Here is a 16,006-nt window from a genome sequence, read left to right as displayed (position 1 = left end):
AAGCAAGCCTTAGTGTATCGATTAGCGTGTATCGATTAGCGTGTATTAGATTGTATTTTTTCGCGCCTTGTATACCAGTAGAATTCACCGTTTGTCGAACCCTGATATACGGATTATAAACGACTCAATCTAAATGTCTTTACTTTGTAACTATGGCCAAATTATCCCCCTAAGATCTCCTGATTTGTGGTCAAGTGCTCAAACTTGATGCGGATTGTATGTTTATAATTTTTAAACATGAATCATTCTTAGTAGTAACGACTTGTACAAGTGACCTGATCAACATTAAATACGTCGCGGTCAATTGAACAATAAAAGACTCCTAATATACCCCTTGTTTGTTTACACAAACCGTACGCCTCAAGTATACAATCTCTTCTAATAAACAAATAAAAACAACCTGAAACAAAATAAACAGTTCCATATCGAGCTTGCTTCAGTCGTCATTCAGACCGCAAGGATTTTCTTAGGTGTGGTGTGGCAAGTTCTATTAATGTTCACAGAACACCACCGTCTGAACATGTGCGTCTGTTTAAGCTGGGCAACATTCTGAATATGAAGGCAATTTTCACACGATTGCAGACTCAATTGAAAGTCTTTGTCTTTCAGACAAGGATGAATTCTAATTGAAACAATCTCTAGAAAAACATATTCATCAATTCACAAGTTAATGTGGGGGGGGGCGTACGGTATTTCGGAATTGCGGAATATACAACCCTTTTTCCTTCGGAATTTCGGAAATCGGGTAAAGTCTCTTCGATATTTCGGAATGCTGAAATTGTCTTGGTATCGGAAATCTATGAATTTCTGCTTCGTAATTTCGTTATTTCGCAAACCCCGTACGCCCCCCTATTAATCACCCTGTAGGAAATATTTTTTAGACGTAGGGTTACATTCAAACTGCCAGCACTTTATTCCTGCAATAAGTTGTTTTCCACTGTCTATAACTCGACATTTCTAGATTTGAGAAGTCTTAATACTAGAAGAGGGCAAAGCACTAGAGTGCATTCTTAGCTTTCAGCCGTTCTTGATGCAGACACGCTATCTAGAATGTCATTAAGACTCGGATGAATAATATTGTTTCAAGGGTTGAAATAGAATGAGTCAATCTATGGATACAATCATTGACAAAATATTATTGCATTATTTTGGAAATTAGCTCCAGTTCAAGGTGAAATCTCCCCTCTCCGTTCCAACAATAGCGTATCTGTGTTTTTCTGCGACGAAGACGGTATGCTTCTAATTTGTCTACATCCTTATTAACTTTTATCGTCCTCTATCTTACGGGTCAAAACTGGAGGTTATTCCAAATCGCTTCAGTCACTCCACTGTCCTCAAAAGTGCAAAAACATAAAATTGTTTTTGTTGTACGATAGAGAAAGATGGCTTCAGTGGGTTAAATCCGACCGGAACATCATTGTTTTGAGGGGAGGCAGATGGGTGCTCATCTTTCTTCCGACTTTCTGCTATAGGTTTTGTCAATGATTGTATTGATGAAAGGGTGGGATTAGAAAGTTTATCTTTTTAGGCTGGTATGTCTGGTTAATAAACGTTTAGTGTTTGATGTGGTCATTTAGCGTCGGTATCTCTTGGAATATTCAAGGATAATGTCTTAATGTCTCGTGGTTTGAGGCATTGCGTTATTTCAATTGTTTAGCGGTTTAGATGGTATATTTATATTGTACGATTAAGCGATGAATGATGCCGCCCACCACAATAAATACTATATACGCGCGGTATAAGTTTATTGCCTTCGTGCAATTTGAAATCTTGGGTTATTTTGATCAATTTACAGCGGTGCACCACTTCTTTCATTGTTTTGGTCACGCTTTTTTGAATCAATGTGGTCTTAGTTCCATTTTGGTTGCTTAGGAACAGAAATCAACAAGATTTTTCTGGCTTTTCTGTTTCTTGAACAGGGAGGATTGTGGGAATTTCAGTCGTGGTCTCTCCAGGAACTTGACCAGTTGCTAAGGTTTCCCCATTTTAAGGTTAATGTCGTTGTCACATCAAAGGAGGATATTGACGAAAAAAAGGATCATCACATTGCGACGAAAAAAAGATTATCGCATTTCTTTTATGAGTGAAAACCATTCTTTGTGACAGCGACATTTAAGCAGGTACTCTCGGGTACCTAATAGCCGTCCCCCCGCTAATTAATTTTTCGAAAATTTTCCACCCAGGACATTCTTATTCCAACCCCCCCGCTTATTAATTTTTGGGAAAATGTTTTTGAAAGTTCCCTTTTTTGTCTTAATTCTGCTGTATTAACCTCCTTTTCAAACATTTTCCACCCAGGACATTTTTATTCCAACCCCCCCGCTTATTAAATTTTGAGATTTTTTCCAACCCCCCTGCTTATTCCAACCCCCCGGCTATTAGGTACCCGAGAGTAAGCAAAGAACTTTCGTAAAGTCATACAATTTAGAGCCATTTACTAATAGGTTTAATTCAATCCACAACCAAATTGCCTAGAAATAGACATTTTTGGGAAGTCAACAATCGTTCAAGTTGTAAAAAGTTCGATTCGACTGTGTAATAGGCTTTGTTCAGGATATTGATTTTTCGAAGTATCCTACTTTATTAGTAAAGACACCCTGAATATCCACTCTTAAAAATATGCTCTACCCCCTGGATATCCTCTCTTTTAAAGATGCTTATCGCTGGATATCGTATTTTCTACTTGAAAAGACACTTTACCCCCTGGATATCCGCTCCCTTGTAGATATTTAACCCCCTGGATATCCACTTTTGAACAAAAATCGATAATCCTCTCCGATATCCTCAACGGGGGGGGGGGGGGGGTACAAACTATTTCTGGAAAAGCCCAATAGAGTAGAACATAATCCTAAGACAAAGCAGAAAAATCGTTGGGAATCGGATCAGTATTCCGTAAAGTCCATATTTTTATTACCTTATGAAATATTTTTGGCAAACACTATTTTGGCGAGGAGAAAAAATTGTAAACAAATTTAACCTTTCCAGCGCGCAACATTTCTATATCTTCAGCCCGTCTGCGCGCAACGTTTTTTGATGAAAATGCAATTTTCACGATAACCGTTATAACTTTTTGAAAAATTAACTTCAGAAAAAAACCCTTATATTTTTGGAAAGCCCTACCTTTCCCCTTTCTAAATATATTTAACTGAGTACTTCAAACAATTTTGGACAGAAATTATGAAGCCAGACAAAAGGTATATGAAAAAACAATGTCGTGAAAAGTCATTTTTTGGTGCAAAACTTCAAAAAATTATAGAGAACTGAAAAATTGATAAAAACACTTACAATTCCATACTTTTGAAAAGCCAAGTAAAACTCTAAAACACTTTTATAAACCCTTACTTTCATAGCTAACTTTCTGCCTCCTCCAGTTTCTCAAAATCACGCAACACAGCTTGGTCTACCATTTCTATTTTTGAAAAATGTTGCGTCATACCAAAACAAACCCCGATTGTTTCTTATCGGAAATTTCACGCTGATTCCGATTTTTTAATCGGTTTTACCGTACCTCTGACGGTTGGGGCGTAATCCGACCAAATATAAAGGTCAACTTAAAAACGTATCAGATACGTCTTTCGGAACGTATGGCGAACGTATCAGATACGTCTTTCGGGGCGGAAAGGTTAATTTGGCGAGAACAGAGCTAATTTTGATGAGACAGAAAGTGATATACATAATTGAGAAGAACTAAATTTAACGAGCTCTTTCAAAATTGGCCAAATTGGCCAAAATTATTCGAGTTTACCCCCAAGAAAAAATGAAAATGTCGTTGCATTTACATTCTCAAAGACATGGAATTTAGGCGTCTTTACCTATTGTAAATTAAGGGTTCTGGCCATAGTCAAAAGATCGGATACGCAGATTTGGAGATAAAACTTTTGTTTTGAGTTCCTTGATATTTTTAACAAAAAATTGTTTTTATAAGTTGTTTCTGAATTTATTCTATCAAGAGTAATTAGCAATAAATTACAAAAATGAACCTTAAAAAGACGTTAGTGAAATGTTATATTACAATGGTTAATTAACCTTTTTGTTTCGAATTTTTAGTTATGAAAAAGTTATGACTCTTTTTGTGCAAAAACTTGGGATGAAAAATTGGTCAAAAGCCATTATTTTCAAGATTTTGTTTTCAAAGTTGAAATACTTGTCTTCGCAAATGTCTTCATTTTCTTCTTCGTCAAATTTTTCAATGCAATTTCAGATTCAGGAATAGTTTGTCTAACAGAAAATGTATAACATTTTATAGTTTTGTCGGTTACATCAGTCAGAAAACACATTGTAGATTGTAACCACGACAATTATGAAAAACTCACTATGGTCAGAGCCCTTAATTGACCAGTCAACTCAAAAGCTGAAAGCTTTTTAAGCGTTGGTGGTAACATGTAGAGCGGAAACCCAACGTATTTTCTCCCTGCTTCCGTAGAGGAAATCTCTGCGAGGACCTATTATTGTAATAATTAGCTCATTAGGGATATTTTCCTGCCCATTTTATCTCATTAATGACCTAGTAACTATTTTTGTTCTTTGAGCTCATTTCTTGACCTTTTCCAATCCGAGATTATTTTTATTTTCAAGCACGAAAGGGGCAGCTCCCATAGTAAGTAAGTCTACGACCGCAATTGGAGGCAACCCAAAGGCTTATTTCGATAGCTACTACCCGAAGGTAGGATAGCACGCCACTCTTCCCCCTTGATTGCTCCACATATTCAAAAAACATACTTTATATATTTTGATCTTTGTTTATATTTAAACCCACCCTCTCTGAATGTGGGGGTCGATAAAATTGCGGACCTCCTTTATGAAGATTAACTGATTGGTTTGTGCGTTCCTGATCTAGGGGAAGGAGATGTGAGGGTAACTTAATTGCCTTGTAATGAGGGACTCATTAAGTTAAGTATTTATAAGCTGATCAATGGAAGGTATTCGGTGCTTTTTGCTGAATGATGAGTGTTGGAGAAAGAAATAGTTAAGAAGTCTGGAGAGTTTTTATACACATTGCTCTTCAAGAGGTTGCATTGAGAATCCTGGGTTGAACGCTTTTATGTTTCCGTTTGTAACTGCAACAATTTAGATTGGTAAGAGTATGTATATGTTAAAAACGGTTTGCTGTTGGATTTTCATTTTTTGGACTTTGGAGATTTCGGTACTTTGATTCTTGAATGTCATGTATATTTCTTCACGGATTTAAAAAATGCTATGCATAGCTTCGTTGTATAAAATTGTAGAGGTTTCGGATAAAATAGGCACCACGCAGCGGATACAGCTGGGACGGCGGCCACCGTGCCAGATTTTCACAAAAAAAACCCGAAATTTTCCTCTTCGTTGGTAAAATCGCTATAAAATCGCTTAAATTTCCTCATTCGCCGTACCAGAAATAAAAATGTTCTGTCATGCCTGTAGGGGGTTTTGAAGAATTTGAGTCTTGTATATCAATTTTATGCGAAAAACTTTTGACGATTTTGACTTCTTCGATTCTCATTCATTACCATGTAACTATAGCAATAAAGCTTTTAATTAATAATGGTGGATTAATTAAATTGTGCCATGCGGCTTATTACATTAATTGAAGATCAAATTAAATACAGTTATGATTTAAAACACCTTCAGCTGCTCCGCTTAACCTTTCAGCGCGCAACATTTATTGAAAAATGTGAACATTTTTAACTTTTTTTGAAATAAAAAACTTCAAATTGACGGGATGGGCTGGAGTTTTTACAAGAGACTTCACTAATTGGTTATTTGAAGTGATAGAGATGACGCGTTCTTTAGAAAAAGTAACAAAATTGTTTTATTACAGGTTAACGACCAACCAAATCAAACGAGAGCTTGTAAAAACTCCAGCATGTCCCAAATTGACATGCAAGCTTTAAATTTGATGTTTAGACAATGGTTTTGATACCATTGAAAATGCATTTTTATACTCTTTCTAAATGCTGTGGATGTCCTTTTAAATCAAGTGGTCGGGACTTGATATATTGGCTAATTTTAAACGAATATACACGTCTTTGGGATTTGAAGGGTTGACCCTTCCCTTCCCATTCTTTTTACGCAGAACAGTTAACGTTGGAGACATGATTTTAAGACTGGAAAATCCTAAACAAAGAATCTAGTTACAAAGAGCGGCTTCAATTTTTAATTACTAATTTTCTGATTAAGCTCTTTAAAAACGATTTTAATTGGGATAAAAACAAGAATTTAGTTAATTTATTTGTCGTTAATTTAGGCTTGATAATGAGTATGATTAAATGCAATTTAATTTACTGGAATGTGTTTGTTTAATTTTTTAGTGGTTTGACTTAAATAGAACTTTCAGAGTGTTATGGCAATTATTTCACAAAAAAACGTTAAATTTCGTTGAAGAAACACCAATTACTAGTTTTTTAAAGGACCTTCAAAATTTGTGAAGCAAGCTTACTTTCTGAGATCTTATTTTCACCATTTTGTGAGTTTTTTGTGCAATTTTTCTAAAGAAATTGGAAGTTTTAGAGTCAATAAAGTTACAAAATTTTCTTAGCATGTTCTCAAAATGTTTGCCATCAAAGTGTTTCTTAGGTAGGCTGTTCTTAAACGGGAAGACGGTGCGAATGAAAGAATCTCTCAGCCAATGAAATGCTTCTCCAGCCCTTCATCGATATAAGACGGAAAATTTTCCTTTTCTTTATATCTAGCGCACTGTGCAGCTTCAAAAATCTTCAGCTGGAGCATCTCAAGAATCCAGAAAGTTTGGATTATTATGTGAGTGAAATTAATTGGTCTTATTTCCTAATCCTTTAAGTACTACATATTTCTTTTGACCTTTTGACCCTAAAAACATCCGTAGCGCAAAGGGTCAGGAAATTGAGAGCAATTTGGAATTCCATTATCTATCACGAAATATAAATTTATTTGATTTTAAATGAGGAACACTTCAAGGAAAAACGGGTTTAAGGAAGTGAGAAATTATTTGAGAATTTTTCCTGTTCTCATCGTATTGAATATCTAAAGCCGGAACTGCTCTACCCAATGAATAAAGTACACAATTAGACATCCTTCAGGGAGAATTTTTCCTGTTTATGTAGCCTCCCCCTGGAGTGAAAAATACTTACTTCCTCCTAATTTGTTTTTATTTACGATATTTATAGTCTAGCATGACCTTTCTACAGTTATTTAAGAATAGCACTCCATCTTATAAAATGGTAAAATTTAAATTCGGAATCAACACCTTCAAATTGAGTACGAAACATATCAAAAAATTGTTCACAGACATTTTGAATTTTTTCTTTATTTTCGAAACTTTAGCAATCCGCTTGCCATGGTCTAGTAGGGAAGACCGTTACACGCTTTTTTTTATAAGAATAGTGTACTTTGGTTGAGGGTAAGCATTATTCTTATTTTTCTATTGTTCTAAACAATAGGCCTATTGTTTTAAACCCGAAATCTCACCCTGATATTCTTATAGAAGTTATTCTTATAAAAAAAAGCGTGTTTGTTTACACAAACTGATATTAAAAGTGAAAACTAAAAATTTAATTTTATTCATGTTTGACGTTTCGGTGTCTTCTTTGCACCATGATCACAAGTATAGTAAAAAAAAAATCAAAACGAATTTCAATTTACAACATTCAAAAAATCACAAGAAGATGAACTCTGTACAAGATGAGACCGTTGTCATGACTGTTCCAAAGAAGGAAGTTTCTTTGACTTTACCATTTCTTGGGAACTCGTCTGAGGTTTTAAAGAAACGTCTATTGGCACTGTTTAGGGTTACATACCCGCAAATTGACCTAAAGGTCAAATTTTGCACCACTCTTCGGATTGCACATTTGTTTAATTTCAAAGATAAAATACCTTTAAGGTTTCGAGCTTGGATTGTGTATGGAATGCACTGCACAAATTGCAATTCTTTCTACGTGGGTAAGACCAAAAGACATGTTGCCACCAGATACAAAGAACATTGTAACCCCGAGAAACCCTCCGCGGTTACAACTCACATAATGACTGAAAATCATGATTTTTCCATAGATAATATGAAAGTTTTACATAATAGTAATTATCGGATCGATGAAGAGCTTTATATAAAAGAAACGCTGATCATAAGGGACCTCAAACCGGACTTGAATGAGCATGTCTCTTCATTCCCCCTTGAGCTCTTTTAGGATGTATGCGTTCCTTTGTGAAATTTAACAACTTGTAATTACCTGGTAGTAATTTTTTAATTTTGTGATTTTTTGAATGTTGTAAATTGAAATTCGTTTTGATTTTTTTTTTACTATACTTGTGATCATGGTGCAAAGAAGACACCGAAACGTCAAACATGAATAAAATTAAATTTTTAGTTTTCACTTTTTTTATCAAATTTATCTGGCCCAGCAAGAAATTTTTTCAAGTTTTACTCAGAAGATATGGGCACAACATGGTTGTTAAATTTCGAAATATGGAACGCATACAGAAGAAAATTGATAAGTTAAATCTTGACATTGATTATTTGGAGAGATGTGAAAAGTTTGACATTATCCCATCGTTTCTATTTTTTAAACTTTCAAACAATCGATTACGGAACAGTAAAACCTATCATGATATTCAGCTGAGATTACTTAATGAAGAGATAAGACAACACAAAAAGGAGTTACGCGAACTGTTTCCAAAGAGAGATGAACTTTTTAATTTTACTGAATCTAATGTTACCTGGTATGATTTTTATGTCATTCGGTCAAAGTTAAAGTCGATTTGCAGCCAAGAATCGTCACGGACTCAACAACGACACGAAAAGAAATTTCGTAAACTTTGCAGAGACAGAGAATTGAACTTTGCGTTTGATCCGGAAAAATTGATTCACAATTTTACTGATCGAATTCTCGATAAATTTCAAAAATCGGCCCTGACGAAAGGATTAAAGTTCGGATTACCACCCTTTAAAGCTGACACACACAGTATCCTAACAGAGTTCGAGCTTTGCTTCAAAGGTTTAAAGGATTTAGATATGAACACTGATGTTTACAGTAAAGATCGATTTAAGAACAAATTTGCCGATCTTGCATATTCTTATTGTCAAAATTACAACGATAAGAATGAAAGAAATCTAACTGATGATGAGATGAGAGGGCTATTTAACTTGAGCAAGGATAAGAGTATTGTTATTTGCAAAGCTGACAAAGGCAGGTGTGTTGTTCTTCTTCGTCGAGCTGATTACGTAGCGGAACTAGAAGTAATGCTTGGTGACACTAAAAAGTTCACCCGATTGAAAGACGATCCAACCATCAAACGCGAGGAAAAGCTAATTCGTTACCTCCTCAAATTGAAGAAAAACAACTCCATTACCGAGGAATTCTACAAGAAAGTCCGTCCTGGTGGTTCCCAGCCAGCTAGATTGTATGGTTTACCAAAAATACACAAAACCAACCATCCTCTCAGACCAATATGCTCATCCATCAACTCGTTCAATTACAAATTGTCCTCTGAATTGGCAAAGATTCTGTCTCCACATTCCACGAACAATTACACAATACGTAATACATTCGATTTTGTGAATGAAATCCAAAACATGGATTCCTCCTCCACCCATATCGCCAGTTTTGACGTATCGAGTTTGTTCACCTCAATAACACTTGACGAAACCATCAAGATTGCGTTGGATTATTTATTTGAAAACGAGTCTAATGTTCGTGGACTATCGCGAGACGAATTTCAAAAACTTTTGGAAATGGCTACCAAAGAGACTAATTTCATTTTCAATGGAAAGATATATGACCAGATTGATGGAGTCGCCATGGGGTCACCATTGGCTCCAGTATTAGCTAACATCTTTATGCGCAGTTTTGAGGAAAATGCTTTCAAAAATTGTCCTCAAGACGTAACACCTCCTAAATACTACCGACGTTACGTAGATGATAGTTTCTTACTTTTCAACAACCAGTCTCACCTACTGCCTTTCTTTAATTATTTGAACGGGAAACACACGAACATTATGTTCACGAAAGAGGAAGAGTCACCGACTGATGAGAGTTTTCCTTTTCTAGATACAAAAATCATGAAGCTAGGAGGGAAATTTGCCACAAGCACATATTACAAACCTACCCACACTGGCCTTTACACTAATTGGTACAGTTTCACCCCTAGAAAGTACAAACTCAATTTAGTCAAGAATCTTCTTAATAGAGCCTGGAAAATCTGCTCTAATGAAGAACTTTTCAAGAAAGATTGGGATGTGATAAAAGGGAACCTTTTAAAGAACAAGTTTCCTGAAAAACTTTTGAAGTCGTTAGCAGATAGTTTTGTTAAGAAGATGAACTCTGTACAAGATGAGACCGTTGTCATGACTGTTCCAAAGAAGGAAGTTTCTTTGACTTTACCATTTCTTGGGAACTCGTCTGAGGTTTTAAAGAAACGTCTATTGGCACTGTTTAGGGTTACATACCCGCAAATTGACCTAAAGGTCAAATTTTGCACCACTCTTCGGATTGCACATTTGTTTAATTTCAAAGATAAAATACCTTTAAGGTTTCGAGCTTGGATTGTGTATGGAATGCACTGCACAAATTGCAATTCTTTCTACGTGGGTAAGACCAAAAGACATGTTGCCACCAGATACAAAGAACATTGTAACCCCGAGAAACCCTCCGCGGTTACAACTCACATAATGACTGAAAATCATGATTTTTCCATAGATAATATGAAAGTTTTACATAATAGTAATTATCGGATCGATGAAGAGCTTTATATAAAAGAAACGCTGATCATAAGGGACCTCAAACCGGACTTGAATGAGCATGTCTCTTCATTCCCCCTTGAGCTCTTTTAGGATGTATGCGTTCCTTTGTGAAATTTAACAACTTGTAATTACCTGGTAGTAATTTTTTAATTTTGTGATTTTTTGAATGTTGTAAATTGAAATTCGTTTTGATTTTTTTTTTACTATACTTGTGATCATGGTGCAAAGAAGACACCGAAACGTCAAACATGAATAAAATTAAATTTTTAGTTTTCACTTTTTTTATCAAATTTATCTGGCCCAGCAAGAAATTTTTTCAAACTGATATTATCCCGTAACAATTATTGCATTATCATTTATCACCCATATTACTGTATTACGCGGAATATATAAACGACTCCTTTCTACAGTACCTTATCGGGGAAAACTTCTTCGGGGAAAAGTGACGAAATTTTGGCCAAGTGACGAATATTTTTCCCCGACGAACAAGCCCAAAGCCGAAGAAAATTCGCAAACGGTTTTTTTTCCGAAAAGAGTTTGCAGTCGGTAGAGTTGCCAGTCTTAGACTTGTATCATCCGTTTCTTCGAAACTCTCCCGCCGATTTTTTTCCGTATACAGCCATACCGCCATATTTCCCCGCCTTCAATATCACTGTAACGGACGATAACATCGTCTAGCCATTGGTCTACAAACTATAGTCTAGGCAAAACGCATACAATCAGTCGATACGGACATCCTAAAGCTATCTCAAACGTCAGATGTATTTTATTTATTTGCTTTTATTTATCGTATCCCAAAAACAACATTACCTAAATCCAGTGGTAACTTTCAGTTTCCTTCAATGTCACGTATTTCGATATACGAGCTTTTTTCATCACGGTACTCCTTTTTCAAAGAAAAATCTAATTTGCTATAAAGGGCCTATATTTAAAACGTCTGACTAGATTATTAGTTAGGTTATATAATAGCAAAATAGTCCTTCAATTAATCATATTAAAGAACGGGAACATAAGGGCGGCAGGCGTTTGCTGAAATAGGAGCTGCGTATGAAAACGAAGTAAAGTTGGTGAGATTTAACACTGTCCCGCAGGTAATTTTTCTTCTTACGCTTATCTAACTCCTACACTCAGGATATATTTAATTTAATGTATCTTTATTATAAAAAGGCTTTGAACGGGAAAGACTTCTTGCAGCGTTTATAAATCTCTATAGCTATATGCTTGTATATCTTGCCCCGAGCTTTTCGAAGAATGGTTGTCTCCTTTTGATGTGCCGCGTTAATCATATTGGGGTGTAGCTTGTTTTGTTTTTTGATTTACCACTACGTGACCACACAGCAGGTTGATTGCACCATAATACAGATATTATAAAATTTCAGATCACCTTACTTTAATTTATACAATTTGACATCAATCATGCATAGATTAACTCCGACATTATCAAATGGACACATTACAACATTTCGGTTGCTGATACTGTATGAAACAATTAATAAGACTTTCCGTTCAGTTTATGGCGAAATGATTTTCCTGTGGGCCTTCACCAATGAAGTATAAGCCCGAAGGGCTAGAATCGAATCTCCAACAAATTCTACCAAAGTTGCGCGGCCTAACACGGTCCGTATAGTTTTTACACGAATGGCAGATTGGAATTAAAATTTACTGCTAAATTTCGAAAAAAATATCACATGAAAACAAAAGAATTGCTAGATCCAATCCGTCGTCAAAAATACGACGCGTGTTTTAAGGCTTCACTTTTTCTTGCCTGAGAAAGGTTAGAGATTCGAATCTAGCTTTTCAGGCTTATAATTCAATGGCTTTCACGTCCCACGCACACGAATGACATAAAGCCATTTCCAGTTTAAAAAGTAGTTAAAGTGGTCCTTCATTTAGGCCATTTTTAAGCTGCTTTTTTTTCAGACAAAAATAGTGCGCGCTGAAAGTGCGGGATAGAACTTGATGAATTACTAAATTATCTCGGGATTCGATTTGACCTCAATTTTTATTCCCTCGCAGTGCACTTTCTCCCATTTCAACCTCACAGCGCACTTTGGGAAGCCTGAAAAAAAAGTACCTTTAAGGGCCACACCTAGGGTCGGTCACTTACATTGAGTGCCCCGGATTATTACTACAGTACATCCGAACGTTTCAGTAGAACTTCGAATCATAGTAAAGGGAAAAAACTGCAGTGAAAGATTATCGAAGTTTGACAGGTTGAGTCAAAAATGAAAAATTCACAATCCCTTCCTTTGTGGGTGTAATGGTCGGCTTAATGAATAAATTCAGTTTTTTTTTTGAAGAAGGAAAAATAATTGGTGCAGATAATATGTTGTGATTATCCATCGTTAAATGTTTGGTTAATTGGTGCTTAGATTCTTATCTAACGACATTTGTGAGGACATAAAAAGGTTGCTTGAATTCTACTCAGTCTTCTTAAGGGACATCCTGATGAAGGGATGGACTTACTGGTCATTTAGAAGTATATTGGAGTATTTTTCACTTTTGGGTCTTCGTATATTGTTCTGATTTTATAAATCTTTAACATTATTATGAGCTTTACTATGAGCCTAGCTAGCTAAGACTGTATTCACAAGGTTAGGCAATATAGCGTTATCGGCGCTTTAAGATTTTTTTATTTACGAGTTTGAAGTTTGCCTCGAAATACTGTTATTCAGTCACAACTTACCATCACTTATTCTAGTGACTTAATCAAGCTTGCTTAGATTTCTAGGCCACTTTACTAAGAGCAATATTTGGAGTCTGAATGTTTTGATACACGTTTTTCGAATAAAAACATTCAAAATTTTTAAAGCCTTTTGTGACCATTTTTACCTTTTTCCTAAGAAAATTGACTGTTTTAGAGTCCACGAAGTCTTAAAATGTTCTTAACTTGTTCTTAACATTTTGGCCATCGAAGCCTTATGTTCTTATATAGTTTGTTCTTATAAAAAAGTGTATTCTGTTGTTTTTCTTCTGCTTAGTATTCAGAACTTTTTGGGAATGGATGGATTCACACTGGGATATGGACCAAATCTCTGTGTTGATTTTTCCTTTCCCAATATGCTCAACTCGAAATGATACAAATTTTAAGTTCCTTATGATGTATATTTTTCCATCCAAAGAAATCTTTTTATCCGCGATTGTACGGAACAAAATAGTTGATCAACAGTTTGACCTTCTTTGCTATCAGCAGCTTGTCAAACAAAATCTCTTCAAATTTGTTGAATGACATTAAATAATTAAACTCAATTTCCTGAGAGATGGAAAACTTTTACTGGCTTAAATTCTTTTCCAATTATTTTAAATTACTTTATGGATTCTAAAGAATAGTCAGCATTTTTTGTCAGGGTTAATTTTTGAGCCTTCCGGAAAAGCTTCAATGCCAATCTATAGAAATGTTGATCTATTTGACTCCAAAAATATAGAATTATCATTTTATCAAGATTTTCATATTCATCTCAAAAGTGTACCCATGCAAATGGGATATACTGGTATGTGCCGCTCTTAAGGGTCAAATTTTGGACCTTCCAAAAATGTAAAATCTAATTTCAGTCCCGTTAGGGAGAAAAAAGTCAGGGTTACCTTAAGGTAACTAATTTTGGCGGATTTGGTGAATTTAGACGAAATTCGAAAAAATTAGTTCCCGCCAAAATTAAATATTTTACTCACTCGCCAAAATAAGTTCCCGCCAAAATTAATTATTTTTAGAATTTTTCTGCCAGCCAAAATCAGTTCCCGCCAAAATAGGTCCCCTTAAGGTACAAAAAAATGGAAACCCTGAAAAACAACCTGACTTTTGGCTAAAGCTCTGAGATAGATTTTTGCATCCACGGGTCATCCGACAGGGTAGCGTGGCAACAATGACATCATTTCCAAAGATGGATGTTCTGACATGTTGATTGATGGAAAAAAGTTTTTTAAAAGAAAGCGAAAATCTTTTGAGCACTTATACTTCAAGTAGCGGTGCTTTTTCAACCAAAATCCTCCTAAAGGAGTGCCGACTTTTTCATTAAAAACAACCCTACACTAAAATGATTTTTAATTATACGTGCCTTTTGAGCCAGTATTTTTTATGCGTTACATTTGACATTTCAAATACATATCAAAACATAAAAAATATGACTCACTCAGACCCAGACGGCACACAACGTCAAAACAACGTCCATTTAATGTTCATAACGTCCAATTAACGTTATTTGAACGTTAAAACAACGTTGTGTGCCAGCTGGGGAGGTAAGGGAAGGGCAGGAAATGGTTCTGTTGGAGAACGAGTTAAACATGATTTTAATTTGCTTCAAATTTGGTATCCAATGAACCCTCGTTTTTGCAGTTTCCTTGATTTAGCGAAATTGTACACGTTTTTAAGAACATCCATAATTTTTTAAGCCTTCTGGTGTTCTTAATTTTTGAGTTTTAAGCCCGAAAATGTTTTTGGAATGTTCTTATTTTCACCATTTTTTGGACATTTTTATCCATTTTCCTAAGAAATCGGGTGTTTTAGAACTTAACTTTAAGTTATTCTCAACAATTTGGCCATCGAGGCCTCTATGTTCTTTTATAGTTTGTTCTTATAAAACGTGTACCATAGTTCCTGGTAAAATTTATTTCCCGGACATATTCCACTGCCACTTTTTCTGGACGTTTCTTCTTTTTTTTGCAGATAGCCAGTTAAAGATTGTAAAGGGTTCTTTCTAGAGGTACGAGAAATAGGTTGTAATACCTTGTCAACTTTCTAGCCCGAAACGACGGTTCATTTCTGTAAAGAGTAAGCCTTCTAAATCGTTGAATGATCTTTTCGTTTTTCTAGTCTAGTAAGCTAGACGACTAATTCAAACATAGTAGAAATAATGCAAAAAGTAAGTAATGGAGGGAACAAATTTTTGCCTAAACTATATCCCGTAACAATAATCGTATTATCATATAACGCCTATACTACTTTATTACACGCACTATAAACGACTCCAGTCTACGTTTTTTCCAATAAACGCTTTTGATTGTTTGTCAAGAACGTGTGATTGTTTCAGGAAATTCTTTGTTAATACTTTTATGTTGGGCTTATCTCAGAGAGATTCTAATCGGAAAGACGCTTGTAATTGCACCCTTGCTTACCAATAAAATTGTGACTAATATACAAAATTTCGTTGAAACAATCTTTATTTTTTACACTCATGCCCTAATTCGTTTTTCTCATGTTTTGATTTTGACACTTTTATTTCTTGGAGAGGTTTTTAACAAAAAGCTAGTCAAATTCAAAGACCGCCCGTTTTCTATACCTCCCAGTGTTTTTTGGCACTTTCCTATTTACGATTACGTCATATT

At 35.3% G+C, this 16,006-nt stretch overlaps 2 protein-coding genes across 3 annotated transcripts in view; both read left to right on the top strand.

The window, feature by feature from the left end:
• Positions 1–16,006, top strand: part of LOC136801031 (secreted frizzled-related protein 4-like) — a 58,356-nt gene that overhangs the window by 32,801 nt on the left and 9,549 nt on the right. The window contains exon 3 of one of the 2 annotated variants that reach the window (XM_067057659.1): positions 1,992–2,120. The exons of the other annotated variant lie outside the window; for it this stretch is intronic. The gene's annotated coding sequence lies outside the window, so the exon portion shown is untranslated. The remainder of the gene's footprint in view (positions 1–1,991; positions 2,121–16,006) is intronic. 2 annotated transcript variants of the gene reach the window in all.
• LOC136801048 (uncharacterized) lies at positions 8,393–10,777 on the top strand. The gene has a single exon (XM_067057675.1). It carries the CDS (start codon positions 8,393–8,395, stop codon positions 10,775–10,777), a length of 2,385 nt encoding a protein of 794 aa, XP_066913776.1.

Source organism: Clytia hemisphaerica, unplaced genomic scaffold, assembly GCF_902728285.1.
Source record: "Clytia hemisphaerica strain Z4C2 unplaced genomic scaffold, Clytia hemisphaerica genome assembly, whole genome shotgun sequence".
In the NCBI taxonomy this organism is placed as follows: domain Eukaryota; kingdom Metazoa; phylum Cnidaria; class Hydrozoa; order Leptothecata; family Clytiidae; genus Clytia; species Clytia hemisphaerica.
Note: the sequence above shows the minus strand (reverse complement) of the source record. Positions and strands in the feature narration are given on the sequence as shown.